Raw genomic sequence first — 16,637 nt, forward strand, 5'->3', positions numbered from 1 at the left:
TTTTCCTCAGGAAAATCAATAACAATACTGACAAGCTACATAATAGAACAGAAGCTAGAAGACCATTTGGGGTTGTAGATGAGATCATTTATCAGTCCAAACTCCGCGCTACAGAGACAGATCTCCCTCCCGCCATCTCTCCCCAGACCAGCAAGTCAGAGCTGCCCTCTGAGGTCCAGGGGACGGGGCTTGCTGGGCTGGGCAAGGACATGGGCACCAACACCCCACGCTCCCCAAGGGGCACAAACCCAGCCTGTTCACACCAGCGACAGCCCTTTCAGAGAGAAGAGCTCACCCACATACAGTTTGAATGGCGCTCAGAGACAAGAGTCTGATGGAACCATGCACTCTGTCCTGCAGTGGAAAAATACTGTATTTTTTAGAAGCAACATGCAACAGAGACGCCATAGTATGGCTGTCGATGCAACAATACTGACAGGCGATCACCATGCCATGCCTCTTCTCATAATCCCTAATTTACAATAGAATCATAGAATCATAGAATCATTTCGGTTGGAAAAGACCTTAGAGATCATCGAGTCCAACCATTAACCATGCCCCCTAAACCATGCCCTGGAGTACCCTGTCCACTCGCTTTTTGAATACCTCCAGGGATGGTGACTCAACCACTTCCCTGGGCAGCCCATTCCAATGTTTGACAACCCTCTCAGTAAAAAAATTTTTCCTAATATCTAACCTAAATCTCCCTTGCCTCAACTTGAGGCCATTTCCTCTTGTCCTATCTCCAGACACCTGACAGAAGAGACCAACACCCACCTCACTACAACCCCCTTTCAGGTAGTTGTAGAGAGCGATAAGGTCTCCCCTCAGCCTCCTCTTTTCTAGACTGAACAACCCCAGATCCCTCAGCCGCTCCTCATAAGACTTGTGCTCAAGGCCCCTCACCAACTTGGTTGCCCTTCTCTGGACACGCTCCAGCAGCTCAATGTCTTTCCTGTAGCGAGGGGCCCAAAACTGAACACAGTACTCGAGGTGCGGCCTCACCAGTGCCGAGTACAGGGGAACAACCACCTCCCTGCTCCTGCTGGCCACACTGTTTCTGATACAGGCTAGGATGCAATTGGCCTTCTTGGCCACCTGGGCACACTGATCTGTAATTCAGCTCATACCTTGGCTGTGGGACAAGTTCACCATGAATACAGAGGGCAGAAGATGGGATCTGGCCCATAATATCTGACATCAGTTGAAAAATAATACACACCTCACTATTTCAGGGGCACAGGACTCAATAACATAGCAAATCCCTAGTCAACAAATGTGAAAAAAACCCAAACAAATCACAGATTCAAGGAAAAGTGGACTTTTCCCCATCTGTCAGAGGACACCTCCATTTCTGGAGCCCATCCTTGCACAAACAGAAGACGCTGCAGCAGGCTGGCACTAGGATTTCCCCCCAGCATCGACATTATCATCCTGGTTACCAGCTAGCAGAGCTAACTCAGCTTACAAGGGGGTGAACTTTTGTACTATGTGCCTGCATCTTTTTTTGGAAGAGGAGTAGGGATACGATTTTAGCAGTTTCAATCTCAAATACATGATCCCAAATATTAAGTCAGGTTTGAGGTTTTCAATAACCAGATCAATGGTAGCAGCCAAAGCCAACACAGGGACCTGATGCAATGTATTGATTTTTGGTGGTGGCGATCCCTCCAGACCCTCAAGAAATAATAAACCACTCAAACTGAAGTCTGAGAAAAAGCAACTGGTCTACAAGCCCTAAGGATGCCTTGGTTTCATTTCCACTGTAAATAAACCTCAGGCAGCATGAATGCCGACACACAAATACCAGTTGTGCCTAGAAATAATTCATAATATAGAATTCTGCAGTCAAGAAATGACAGATGGAAATAAATGTTTTTATTTTTCTGAAAAACCCACGATTGGTCAATAAAAATTCTTTTCTCACCCCCCAAAAAACAAACCCTTCCTCCCCCAAGTCCCCAAAAATGTGAACATTAAAGAAAAATGCACTTGACAAGTCATTTGGGTGACAGTAAGGCCCCTGTAATCAGTATAGCAATCAATTTTTAAAGGTTGCTGCAAAAAATTATGGTCATGAACAAAATGTTTCTCTTCAAATTGAAATCAGTGCCTGTTTAGCATAAAGAAAAGTAATTGAATAGGTAGCTCAACTTTCATGTTTTCAGAGGGTAGTAGGTTGTCCCCATTGGATTTTGTTACGGATTCTATTGGGCATCAAAAACCAATGCCTCAACTATACCTGCTTGTGACAGTCAAGCACTGAAATGATCAGCTTTCTTCCAGACATGTGGCAATAGAGAGGAAAAACATTTGCCAGGCCAGATTATCTGGCCAATAAGTACCTGGAGATAGAATAAATTAGCAGCATCTATTTATAAGCAGTGCTTCTTGAAAAACGGATTAACCTAGCGACTAAGTGGGACTTACTTCACTTTCTCTGGTGCAAGGTAAATTAACTCGGTCTTCAACTCGCTGTTTAAAGGTTCACCCAAGCGTGCCAGGATCCATACTTACATTCTGTAGCTGTTTGGTACACTAAGGAGACAATAGGGGAAGAACTAAACCCTGGGTCAATGGTTATTGCAGAAATCCAGTGTTCATGTTACCAAAAGAAAAGGTGAAGACCCAGTTCCTCTGCCTGTGTCTCATTGTGGGAAGGGGTGTTAGGTGGCATCTGCAATCTCTGCATGTCCACAGCAGTTCTCCTGGCAGCTGCTTAACCAAGTGGTTGAAGTACAATGTTGGCAGCTACTGTTCACTGCAGCTCTTCCTCTTGCTATTAAATACAGCACCACTGAGAGCATAAAATGGAGTCATACTTTTTAATAAAAAATTAGATAAATTTAAACTACTGTACATGTCAAAATTACTAACCCCCAGAAACAAGCTGACCGTAATCTGGTCCTTCTTGGTTCCCCTTGCTCCCCCCTTCCTGGATCTATTGCTCATTCATCTGTTGATCAGTTTTTTGAAAGAACATTTTAAAAACACATGGTTACAAGTCTCAATTGTAAACAGGACTAATCTCATTTGCTCTCTAAAAGTCTACATCTAGCTTATTCCTGCATCCATTTTTTATCAGCCATCGCTTTGTTTATTCATGACCTCTTACTCCATGACCACATTGTAATCGCAGAGACATTTACATTCAGAGTCTTGGAGTGATTTTTGACTCCACCAACAAAGAACGAAGGCTCGGTGGGAGGGTGACCCGGCCAGTCAGGGATTTGGGAGGAACACGAAGGTGTCGTTGAGTCGGACAGGTATGCGCTGAACAAGCAAAACCACCAGCTGAGCACAACCTGACGGCTTTTGGAGCAACACAATGAAAAGCGTTAGTGGCAAAGCTCCTCACCCTCCCTACCCAGCCTATGCAAAGGCTGTGGGTGGCGTGGGCGCTGCCAGCGCTGGGGCAGGTGCTGGGGGGCTGATTTCAGGGCCGCTGATGCTCCTGGCCAGGCAGGCTTGGGGTACCTGCTGGCCAAGCAGCAGGGAGCAGGGAAAGGAGCTGTAGCCCCCCCGCCCCCCGGCTCCAGACTGCACCAGAGCATGTGCCCATATGTAAACACGGCGGCTAGCAGGGCAGGTCTGGATTTGAGAGTACCTTTGGGCTTAACAGACAGTGTAAACATATCCCCGGGTACACTGTGGAGGCCCCAGAAAGTGAGGCTCCACCTGGAAGCGCAGGGAGGGCTCCTGGAGCAAACAGTCTCTGAAACATCATGTCGCCTTGCACTGCTACCCATGTACTCTCAACCCATGGGGACTGGCATCTTTTTCGACATCACAAATTTCATATCACTTCCAACAGTCTGAAGATCTGTTAAAAATATTTATTTCCCAGGGTTTGAGCTTTCCGACTTCTATGCAAACTAACAACCAAATTGTGGGCAGTAAGAGCAAGCATTTGTTTATTTTGTAAGAAAGAGGACTACTTGCTGCTAATTGAAAACAAGCTTTTTCAATGAGGCAGCTGTTTCAGTACTGTGAATAGACAGATCAGCATCACATTGAAGATCTAATAACCCGTTAATGAACCTTAATTTTTGGAGCCTCCTCCCTCACCCATTTCCACATTTCAATAATTTCAAAACCATTGATATGTGCTGCCAGAGAGTTATTTAAGCATGCCCTCTGACACCTTTTAATAAAATCCAGAAAAATGGTAGCTTTTTTTTTTGAGTTATCAGACTATATTAAAAACCTTGTTACATGTATTTAACAATTTCTTTTTTTTCTTTTCTTAAATAAATAGCAAAGTGTCACCAAAATGAATGGAACGCCGGCACCATTGCATCAATAGAAACTTCCATACTAGGATGAATACACAGTCATATTCTGGAATATTGCATAAAAAGATGCTTTGGAGGAACGGTGGTGGTTGCTGGTGCATCTTAGGTGGTGAAAGCATCAACCCGTGAACGGTCCGTGCAGCGGTATCGTGACGTGGTGCCTTTGCAAAATCTCACCTGCCCGAACCAGGCAGCTGCAGAGGTGGCCTCGGTGAGACTCTGCAAGAGAACAACTCGCAGGACATCTAATGCAGGACATAGATTTACCGCCTGCTATTAAGAGCAATGCAGCCGATGGCGTAACACAAGGGGCTGACCATCTCACTCTCTAGGCAGAAGAACACTAGCTTTAAACAAGGGAAATGAACAATGTTAAAAACAAACAGGCTGACTAACACTCAGCAGGGCAAGAGCTTGCAGAGTTGAAGCTGCCAACTCCTTAGGCAAGAGGGAAGGATGCAACTGTTCACTGTTACATTGAAGGTTACAGAACCAGCCGTCATTTTTTGATGGGTTTCCCTGGCCTGAGCTGGTGTTATTTTTAACTCTGACCAACAGCCTCTCTTCAAACCAGGACAGAGCTTAAAAAGGACAGCGCTGAAGGAAGACCAGCAACGTGCGGCACGCCAGACAGATCCTGCAACAGCGTCTGCTGCCTTTAACTCACTCCACTGTGCGCGGGCAGTGCTGCCCGCCCGCTGCCTGCCAGACCGGCCGCCACGCCACACGCTAGAGTGCAGTGAGCTAAACCCCACCTCTCTGCTCCTGTTAGCTTAAATCAGACCCTCGTTATTTTAAACAGAGTTTATTGTATTTAATACATTATAAAATTTGAAAAAATTGTAGGAAAGCAGCAGATTCAAACCAGAGCATCTCTACCAAATATTAATTATTCTGGCCCCCTTTGAAAAAACACAAAACAAAACAAAAACAACAAAAAAACTCATTCAAAAGAAAAGTTAACCTTTCACATCTGTGAGGGCAGACAAAAAGTGTGCGACTTCTGTACAAACTACATTTAAAATTTCAGTCGACTAGCTTTCCAATGCAATGGATGGTCATCTCCTGAACACCTGCCCATCCACCTCTAAAAAAGACAGACATAAACCTCCATATGCAAATAAAGTTGAGTCAAGGTGTGTACACATTAAAAAGTGGATGGCTGTTTGGCAATGGAAAATGGGTGAAGAGTAGTCTATGTATCCCCCCAATGGTAATGGCTTGTACACCGTTAAGTGAGCCCAAGTAAGGCCTAGGACACTTAATGGCCATCACAGCACCAACCTCATCTACCACTTTTTTTGTTGTTGCATTTCCTACCCTTTGACATATACATACATATATATATGTACATACATACATATACATACATATTTTTTATATATATGTGAGTGTGTGTGTTTTCTTTTACACCTTGAGGTTATTATTATTATTACTACCATTCCAAATGTTCCCATATGAATTCAGGTGTGGTCTCTATATTTGATATAAATGTGTCTTTTATTCAATTTTAGTTCCGAGACTTGTTTGGAGTCCAAACTGCACATGAAATGTCCCCCTTTTTTTTCCTTTCTCTTTTCTTTTTTTTTTTTTTTTTTTTTTTTTTGCATAAAGAAACATGTCCATTTTAGTCCAGAGGCTCTTGCTTTATTCGAATGACGGAGGGTGCACGAGATGTCCTTCTGAGTTCTCGTCTCAGTACGTATTCACTGAATTGGGAAGAGTCCACCCCACCTCCACATGAGCCAACAATCTCAAACCCTCTTTGCTGTAACCTCTCAAGTACCTGCAAAAAAAGAGGAAACAAACACCAATGTATAAGTAAATAAACAGACTATTTGGTGTCCGAGGGTGATACTGCTGTTTTCAAATGGATCCAGCTAGGAAACAAAAGTAGTTACACCGATCTGCTAACTGGTTCCCTCAGCTTCACTGTATTGGGACTGATTTCTGCTGACTTTTTATATTTTATTTTTTAGTACTGTCAACAAATCCAGTATTCTTCTAGCCACAGAAACATGCCTGGAAAAATGCATTCTCTGCTTCACAAAATTTGCCATACGAAAGGGCAAATACAGGATTGCACAGCAGATACCAGAGGATGCTGAGCAAACACCTCAACTAAATGGTGACAATGCAGATACTGCGGCCATAATTTCAGAAAAGTTACCATCATATTTTCTAGAGACTTAAAAACCAACCGTGACTATGAAGGTTTGTGGCTATAGTTACCTGCGGTAAAACCTGGGACCTTTTAACTTTAATTATGGGACTAACAAGTTCTGCCTTTTCATCTTCTTTCCTCCCTTCTCACAACCTGAGTGTTGCTTCCAGTGGGAAATACAATGGCAAAAAGAAAAAGAGAAAAAAAAAAACACAAGGAAAAAAGAATAGTCAGGCATGGTCTGGGAGCAGCAGGGAGACATGCCCAACACAGCTCACCCAACAAATGATGGTACAAAGACCTCAGCTCCCAGCACCAGCTCCAGGCTGCTAAGAACATGGTCTCCTTCCACACCACTATTCCACTATTTATTTTTTTTTTAAATTACCCATGTTCATGCTGGTTTACTGTAACTGCAGGGCTGAGGCATTCTTTCCCTTGTTTACACTCTTTGCTACTTTTATCATCATCTTTCTTTATCTGTTCTGCTGCCTGGGCTTCCTCCACCTCACCTGTGAAGGAGACTCTTCCAGAGCTTCACCAGGGTCAGCTGTGATGGCCACCAGCCCCAAGGGGGGGGCTGATGCTCCCGCACCCCACAGGACATGGGCCTCTCTGTCCAGCATGACCGGACCTCACTGGGTTGTGCTGGGAGCAAGTGCCTACCGAGTCCTTCCCAGCTATTTCACCAATTAGCAAATTGGCTTGCACGTGTGCTGGGACAGCAAGGGCAAGCAGAGCGGCAGAAGGCTGCACGGAATTGGGGTGGGGGGAGAAGCAAGCTGCGGTTTAAAAACACTTAAAACAAGACATACCACGTCTTTACATGTATTGCTTCAGGTCGGCAAATGTCCTTCCAAAATACCTGAGCATGGCTAGTTGCACGGCAGACAAATCTCAAAAAGGAGGGGGTGGAAAAAGAGACTCAGAAGGAACCACCAAAACATCTCTGCAATTTTTGTTTACCCTGATCTTTAGCTTTTAACAATATAAGCCAAAATCCCCCAAAAATGTCTCAGTGCGAGCCACTGAAAAATAGAGCAGGAGAACTTAGGTCCTGAGAAGAAAAATGCGGTGGAAGCAACTGGTCAGGAAACTAGCCCAGCCCTGGACAAACTGCTTGGTCTGTCCCTCACTCTCCAGATCTATTTGTAGTCCATGTCCCGCCCCACATTGTTATTAGGACTGGGAGATGCTTATGTTCCCCCAAAATGGAAGATGCAGCATTATCAATGTGGGATCATCATCTCTCTTGAAGCCTGCGTATATTTTGCCACTCTGACTTGGGTCTTTCACATCAGTAAATATGCTTGGCAATTCTTATTTGTGTGGCAAAAATGTAACCATCAGAACAAGTGATAAACAGCTAAAGGATACAACTGCTTTGAGAACTATCATATGACATCTGGCTAAATAACCCTCCTTGAAAGTCCTATCCCTTTTCAGTTGTAATCTTACATTTAAGGCGGTTCTAAATTTGCATTAGTCACTACAACAAAACAACTTTGACGTTTCAGCATGACAGTAAAGGCCAGTAAGAGACAACTGTCCAAGCATAACATGGGTTAACCATATCTCGATAGGCCTAGATAGGTCTATCCAGACTCCTGTGTCAAGTGCTAGCACACATGCAGTGCCTGGCGAGCCTTCGGCGCACACTGCGGCACTCAGCTCGCTTCCTCTGGGGAGGGAGCAGAGCAGAGCTGCTCTACCTCGACAGCAGGACCTGGCAGATGGAAAGACGCCAAGCTCAGCTTGCAAGTCTCTTCTGCTTTAGAACTTGCTCATGAGTCTGCAGCATTTCGGAGGTGTATCTAAACCAAACAGCATCAATAGTGCTAGTGACAATTCCAGATGCGAAGACCTGTTCTCCCTCCAAAATGCTGGCTGTGCAGGATGTGCTAACTAGGTGGAGACAGGTGTGTGAGGTTGGTTGTTTTTAACCAACAAAGGATAAAACAGATGACACCATAAGTTTATTATTATTATTCCAGAAATTACCTGCATTTGTCTCCCAGATTTTTTCTTATCCATTTCATAACAGCTACTGATTTTAGATATTGCTACATAGAATCATAGAATAGTTTGGGTTGGAAGGGACCTTGAAAGTCATCTAGTCTAATCCCCCTGCAGTAAGCAGGGACATCTTCAACTAATCAGGTTGCTCAGAGCTCCCTCTAACCTGGCCTTGAATGTTTCCAGGGATGGGGCATCTACCACCTCTCTGGGCAACCTGTTCCAGTGCTTCACCACCCTCATCATAAAAAATTTCTTCCTTATATCTAGTCTAAAGCTACCCTCTTTTAGTTTAAAACCATTACCCCTTGTCCTATTGCAACAGGCCTCTACTATGCCTTAAAAAATTAGGAAAAACCCACTGAAAGTGAGACAGGAGGGTCTTCCCTGAAACCACAGAAATGGATGGGTCCCTGTTTGCAATAAGCAGATGTGCCTTTGCTTTTGTTACCACAGCAAGGAGGAAGACTGAACGTGTTTTCTTCATCCAAAGTAAAAAGGATATAGTGATTTATTCAAGAAGTATTAGAGAGGTGTTTATCAAATGCAAAAGACCTCGGTAACACTGGAAAAAGGATGCCCTAGTTTTTAACCACACCTGTGATAACTCCCCCCCCCCGCTGTACCCTTCACATTACACATCTTGCCTGATAGTCTCGTTGAAGGGTCAAAGTCCTCCTAGGATGCCCCAGTTTGAAAGATAACAGAGGGGGCTGAGGAAAAGTCCCCTCTACAAGGGTAAGAATCAACAGATGCCTACTGCTGTGTCTGCAGGCTGCTCTCTTCTCCAGAAATACTGGGTCCTGTTTCAGGAGGAAGGAGGAGAAAGGGGGACGACACCGGCTGTGCTCTCCGTCTGTGGAATTGTGGCCTTCCTTTCAGTAGCTGGCCAGTGCTACTGTCCTGTTGTCTCTTTCTCTCATTAAATTCCCTTTCTCCTCACTTCTTAATTGTTACACCCAGAGTAAGAGACCGGGGCTTCTCCATTTTGCTCCTCCGTTCTTCCTATTTAGTTTCAGAGCTCCTGTGGACTCTGGCAAATCAGATCATCTCCACTGCCTTTCTCAGGTGAAGGGACAGCTCCCAATGCCCTCACAACACGCTCTGTGGGGATGTGGCATTTTCCGTCCCTGGCTTGAGATGTCCCTGTGTCCTCTCATCAAGCCAGAAAACAATTTATAACAAGCAAGGCAAGGGACTGGAAGCAGGTTTGCATGGTTGCCCTATATTCAAATGTAAAAAAAAAAATGTTTCTCCAAATATACAATGTCTTTATATTGAGGCAAACACGTATCTCCTAAAGCAGGTTATTAACACTACTGTAGTTTGCTTGCAAAGAGATTTGGTGATGATATGTGTGAATTAAGTCGAGAAAACAGCCCTGACCCACGGAAGGAAATAACTAGCTCAAAGTCTCCAGCTGATTTTGTTCACCAAAATGCTCCAGCGACAGGGAAGAGGGTCAACCCAGTGGTAGCCGGCCAGTAGGCTCCCTTCCAAAAAATGCATACATGACTTCCTACCTGAACTGAGTTGAGGTGACAGTATCCGTTTAGTGGAAATCGGATGACATGCGTCGAGTCATGATTCCAGCCGGCGTTGACGGAATTACACATCACGTCTCCGATTTCTGGAAACACTTCTTCTATCAATGACTTATCGCCACTCAGTGTAATCCTCTCTCCAAGATCTGGGGCAACTCGTACCACCAGGCACTCACAAGACTTTGAGAAGCGGCCACTCTCCCGGTCCTGTTTCCACCTTTCCATCTCTCCTAGCATGGGCTGAAGCTGGAAATACTTTGCTTCTTCATATAACAAACTGTAGTCCTGAAAGACACATATATTACTGTGCATAATTAAGAAAGAGGCATTGCTAATGTACCGCTTAATGTATATGGTTATTCAGGCTAATGCCGCTCTAGATCTGGAACCCTTCAGACATAGTTCCTAATTACTGTGTAGGAAGGTGTAATAAAATAACAGTGCAAGCAAAAAATAACCATCAGCCACTTGAAACAGACTGGGTATAGCAGCACTCGTGATGGGAGGGGGAGGCTATGCTTGCTCAACTCCCTCCTGCTATGGAATAATCCAGGCAAAAATCCCACTTTTCCCCATATTTTATCCCCATAGTGATGTCATAGAATAATGACCTCATTGAACAGATGGAACAGAATTCAATCAGGATTCAGAAAATTCATCACTACGATCCATTGCGTCTTACAGCAATACTAGCAGGCATTGTAACAGGTATAAGAATGTAAATGAGGGAGGCTGCAATGGTTCTTAGTGTAAAATGATTCAGATATTTGCATAATGGATTGCACATATTACTGCATTTTAAAAATTAAGTATTTTTTAATACCTCCCCATTTTGCCAACAGTATTGTTTACTACATCGTCTCAAATGCCAGAGCAGAGAGAACACATTTCCAAGCATAGCCAGTACCTAAGTAATTTACAACTGATGATCTGGAGTCTGTCTACTGCCATTTTTTAAATTAAAAAAAATCTTGTTTTTCTAGCTTTAAGAGCATAAGACCATTTGGAAAATATTTATACAGAGAAAAGCAATACATGAGTATTAGGGAAGACAGAAGAATAGAATGACAAGAGGAGACTGCTAACAGTCAATATGCCCCTGAATTTGAGATATAAACCAAATACTTGATAAGAATGGAATACCTAAATCATGCTCAAAATACTGCTTACATTTAATGTGTAACAAAAAAGTCACACAATCTATGTATTTCTAAGAAACAAGGACTGCTGTTCATTTTAAGCACCGATCTTTTGGACACTTTAAAGCATAACTGGGAAGGACACCCCTTTGAACATCATGTTGGTTGGGTGAACTTGCGAAGACTTACATTTCTAATTTCAGCACAGCTACAGTATATTTATGTGTTTAAAAGGCTCTGCATATATAATTTCTTAATATTGCACAGAAGGTGGCTTTTCCTTTTTCTGTATTTCTGATTACCTTCAGGACAAGTGCCAAGAGCAGCACAAAGCCGTGCTAAGGCTTCAAAAGAGGGATATGATGCTTATCGGCTAGTTCCAAACTCCCACATTATTCAGGTAGATCTGCCCTTGTCACACATGGGAGAAGTAAATATGCATCTATAGCAGATGATTCAAAGGTTGCTGCAATACAGCTCTTGAACTCAACCTCACACCTGTTATGCCCCAAACACCTGAAAATCTGTCTCAGATATGAGGGATAAAAGACTGCACACCAGTGTGAACTGTTCTAACCCTTCCCCATCACCTCTCTTGTTCAATCTGAATTGCTATATTTCCTATGGTGAACTAATGGCACAGCCAGCTACGTTGATACACATTCATTAAGTAACGATAAAGATCTGTTCTGATTGCAGCCACGGTCTCCAGCGCTGAATTCGCTGACACCACATATACACCCACATACCTACAAGCGGATAAACACAGAGCAGCACGTGGAGTCTGAAGTTCTGCCTCTGTAGGCTAATGTCTAACGTGGTGAACCACCACAAATTTAATTTGTTATTAAAAAGAGAAAAAAAGCAGGCTCTTCAATAAAGTTTAAATAATAAATGTGGAACTATTCTTCCCTGACTTCTCTAAAACTCCCAAATTAAACTTGCAATATGCATTCAAGAGTCTGAGGGAGAAAATAGTCGATGACGTAATGCTCAAATATTACCATGTGTGCAGTTTATTTTGTCAATACTGTGATTCCCACACCGTTCTCTGAATTTCAGCATGGGACTGGAAGCTGGAGCTGCTGCAATCAGAGGGGAAGCATAAAAGTGGATGAGAGGACAAGTAATCAGAAAAGCTCACGAGCAGTCGGTTCCAGATTGTAACATCCTTTCTGCCTCCATCAGGATCCTACGATATTTAATTTCCCTAGATCAAACATGACAAGGTTGCTCCATTATGCTATAGCCAGGAGGGGGAAATTTAATATTGATGCCACTCTAGGAAAGGCTGACAGATGCCACTTTAGCAACCCCATGCTTACTTTTGCCACGTACCTAAAATCAAACCCCATACCCTACAAGCCCCCCCACTGTCTAAAGCTCTGTTTTGACTACACGCCGGATACCTGCTTTACCAAGGTACATGCAAAACACCCAAGTCCCTTGAAATCTCACCTTGAAATCATCAGGAATGAGGAGTTTCGATGTCCTTAAAAAGTTCAAGATATATCTGAACATCTGCCCATCTCTGTCAATGAAATAATGCTGCTTGAGACTGTCGAGGACAATGGGCTCTGTGCCATCGAAAAGCCGGCCGATTCTGGAGAGGAAACAAGAGGCAAGCGGCAGGGTCAGACCAGGCTTGGCTCAGCAGCCACTCGAATGGCCCGATGCTGTAAAACCCCCTGCGCTGACTTCACCGAAGGAAGCAGCTTTGCAGTTGTACTTCATAAGAAAAGGGTTGGTTTCAAACCATGATTTAAGCTGGGTGTTTTCCAGCACGGCTTCAGAAAATTTTAAGTAGCACAGCTCTGCTGAGGAGGTGGAGGGGGAAGCAGCTGGGGCAGGAGCCTCTCACACCAGCCTTGCTGCCCAAATCCATGTCTCATGATACGACACCCCTTTGATGATTTTGGACATCTCTCTCAATAGTCCCCATCAGCAGATGCCATCCCCCCCAGATGCACCAACCCCCTTGATTGACTTCATTCTGCTTTCCGGGGGACTGCACGGCAAACCTGATTTAGTTTGGAAATTGCACTTGGGAAATGGGTTTTTTTGGTTCTTTGCTTGGGTTTTGTTTGGTTTTAAACCCAGTTCATTTTTTGGATGCCATTTACTTCAACCAGCACTTGAACAGGCACAACTGAGGGGGCAGCAAATTGTGGGAATAAGAAGCTGGGAATACAAAGGTTATAACATTTCAATGTGAGGTAACGATTAACTGTTTGTGGGAGGTATCAATTAGCACACACTAAAATAATCAGGAAAAAACCTTCAGTTTTGACAGAGACCACCCACCCACCACCAGAACCACACAGCCACCTAGAGAGCCTCCGTCAGCCAACAGGTCTTGCAACATCAACCGCTGGGCACACACACGTTTTCTAGACGTGTGCCCCACAAACCTGCTTTTGTTACAGCAACAGGAAGGGCTGAAAACTCTGAAGAAAAATCCTGCCAGTGTAACATGAAATACACGTTGTGTTTCTGCACCAGGGAGTTTGCAAAATGCTCCTGAGTCACTCGCAGTTTCCCAATGAAATTGGCAGGAGTAACTGGTAGGTTTGATTTTGTGTGCCTGTTTATACGTCTGCATGTGCAATGTGGAAGTACTTTTTGATTCTTTCCAACACCAGAACTGTAAACAAAATGGTCTCAAAATAGCTCCCTTGCAATACGTCACACAGACGCTCCGTGTGAAATACTGCCGACAACTTGGGACGCGATTTCAGAGCCTTGTCACAACCTGTTACATTCTGCAGATACTGCGTTTTCATTATCTTAATGAAAGGGCTCATTCATATGTAGTTTTTGTCCCAGTATAACCAATCTGTTTTGGGAACCAGCACAGTAAACCTCTGCAGGTTACTAAAGAGCATACAGTAGTATCACTGGGCATCAGCATGGAGCTAGGGGACCAACAGGCACTTCTATTTCCTGATCACACTCAGTTTGTGGCGTAGGTAAGGTACAGGTCTGTCTTCCCATGAAAAGGATAGAGCGAGCACAACAAACAGTCATGGCACACTATTTTTGTTTTACAAGAAGTGAAGAAGCAACCATTCCCCACACCAGTAGAAAAAAAAAACCACTAAAAACTCAGAGGTGATCAGCCCTCCCGGCTGCATGGAGCATATCCCAGGCTGAGAGACACCCCCATCCATCAGGCAGCAGAAGGGGATTGCCAGGAAAGGGTCAAGAGGCAAAAGACAGAAGCGGTTACCAAAGACGGGGAGGCAGCAGGGCTTGCAGCGGGGTCTCGGGGAACTGGAGAGGGACAGGGCTGCAGGTGACCTCACGCCACTTCACACCCACAGCCATACACCCTCCCTTCGAAAGTGGCACAGCCAACCCAAATGGAGTTTGAAGGGATGTCTGTGCCTGCAGCAGGGACCTCGGCAGTACACCCGGTAATAAGCTGAGAACAGACTACAAGTCTCATCTATTCTTTCTCACCAGGTGGGAGAGATGAAGATCAGGAAGGAAATAAAATGCCATTAACCTCAACAGGCCATTTACAATTCTGTAGGAAATGCCTGAATCAATTCAAGTCGCATGAAATCTGTAATGTATAAGGAATTAAATATATTTTGCAGGATGATCGGGTACAAAATATTTTTTTCAAAGCCATCCCTTAGAACAATTCAAGCTTTCTTCCTCGGATACTTGTTACTGCCTGCCCTGCTGCTCAAAATGTAAGCTGTGACAGGCCATATAATACAGGTTCCTGTTCACTAGGTGGATGAGCAACATTTATGTCTAATATGGATACACTCAGCATTTAGAATTAATTTTCCCCTATACTTAAGCATGTTGTCTTGGAATCTATCATGGAAATCACACACAAAACATATATATTTGGCCAAGCCAGTCATTATTGAAATGTATAATGGTAATTGGTTTCTGCAGCATTTTCCTAGTTCTAAATTACTACTATAATTACATATTTTAAACCTCTAGGCTTTTTGTCTTCATTTTATTAATTGTTTAGGAGAATAACAAGATAGTATCAGAGGATGGAGCCTTCTGACAAAACCATAATGCTGACAAGAGTGCACAACCATCAGGAGTGCTACCTGGGACCTGAAAGCCGTTGGGTCTGGGCTGGAAGAGTTAACAGAAAGCGCTGTCTTAGTGCAAAAAACCCAAGGAATTGCAAAGTCCCAATTCCCCTGGCATCCGCCCCCAGGGTCCCTTTGCAATACACAACTGCACTTTCACATGTTAAAACAGCTTTGGAAGGGTAGACCCCCAGCAGAAAGACTTCTGTAAACAAAATTAAAGCCTTTTTCCTTTTCAGATGGAAAAATGTAGATTCCAGCTTCCTTCACATGGCCTCCGGGGAAAGACTTGAGATAATAGGGGACCCAAATCTGGTGGCACGGTCATTCTCCTAAGCTGCATTTGCTACACCCATCAGGAGAGGAGACTGGGCTATGCCAGGATTTGGGAAACGACCAACGCCTTCACCCTCCAGCCTCCCCCTGTACTCCTGGGTTCCTGGAAGCAGAGCGGCAAGCTCTCTGCCGTGCCTCGCTTGGCAACTTTTCTATACAACATGATTTGAGTAACCACCCTCCCGGTCACCCATAGCTCCGGCTGTCACTCCTGCTTGGTCTCACAATGCAATCATAAATGCTTCACAGACGTCAATCCACTGGCACGAAAAAGGAACCGTTAAGTCACGTTTATTAAAATTTCACTTCCCAAGAAAACCTGAAAGATGTTTTTCCTCATCTTCTTGACGATGTTGGCCAATGACTGGCAAAGATAACTTTTTTTTTTTTTTTAAATTACAAATATGTAAGAGCTGAATGGATTTCCAAACAGGAAAGTGCTTTGAAGGAGGCTTGCAAAATAAGCTGATAATTATATGCAGAATTAGCCAAATATCAAGGGTAAAGGATAAGAAACTGTAGTCCATTTACAAGAAAATGTACTTCTGAAATATTTAATTAAAACTAACAGGCTGGAATTTTCTGTGTATCAGGAAAATTAATGTCCCATGGGTTGAAAGTGCGACCTCCAATGGGTAATAATTAATGTCTATGGCTTTAAGTATCATGTTCCACTGTCAGAAATCGAATGCTTCAAGGGTTGAAAATATCACCAGTGGAAAACTCAGCTTCTGCCAGATAATTTGGTTTTACTTTAAGGACATGAAACAGGTACAGCCACAAGCCTGGTTTTAGTGGGCAGAAAACAACTGGATATGGAAGAGATCAATATTTTACTTCCATAAAATACTGTAGGGATCCTAGTCCCCACAGACCAGCACTCCCATAGCAGTGTTTCTAGACCAAAAAAGCTAGCATAAGAAGATGACATTGCTTACAGGATTTTTCAAATTCTTCAGAAACAAGTCCTGTTTGTCAAGTATAAAAATATACTCAGTCTGCAGCAAAACTGTATACATAGTGTAAGTGTTTATAACCTTGCTTTCCCCATGTATAAATATTTATATATATATATT

General features: G+C 43.7%; 1 protein-coding gene across 5 annotated transcripts in view; it reads right to left on the reverse strand.

Annotated features, from left to right (window-relative positions):
• Positions 1 to 1,856: 1,856 nt before the first annotated feature.
• Positions 1,857 to 16,637, reverse strand: part of KCTD1 (potassium channel tetramerization domain containing 1) — a 106,590-nt gene continuing 91,809 nt past the window's right edge. For all 5 annotated transcript variants that reach the window (XM_052788174.1, XM_052788173.1, XM_052788175.1 and 2 more), the window contains exons 3-5: positions 12,617 to 12,761; positions 9,999 to 10,304; positions 1,857 to 6,081 (exon numbers count right to left, since the gene is read on the reverse strand). In XM_052788174.1, coding sequence (XP_052644134.1) covers positions 5,923 to 6,081; positions 9,999 to 10,304; positions 12,617 to 12,761 — 610 coding nt within the window. In that variant the 3' untranslated portion in view covers positions 1,857 to 5,922. The remainder of the gene's footprint in view (positions 6,082 to 9,998; positions 10,305 to 12,616; positions 12,762 to 16,637) is intronic.

The sequence above is a fragment of the Harpia harpyja genome, chromosome 5 (assembly GCF_026419915.1).
Source record: "Harpia harpyja isolate bHarHar1 chromosome 5, bHarHar1 primary haplotype, whole genome shotgun sequence".
NCBI lineage: Eukaryota > Metazoa > Chordata > Aves > Accipitriformes > Accipitridae > Harpia > Harpia harpyja.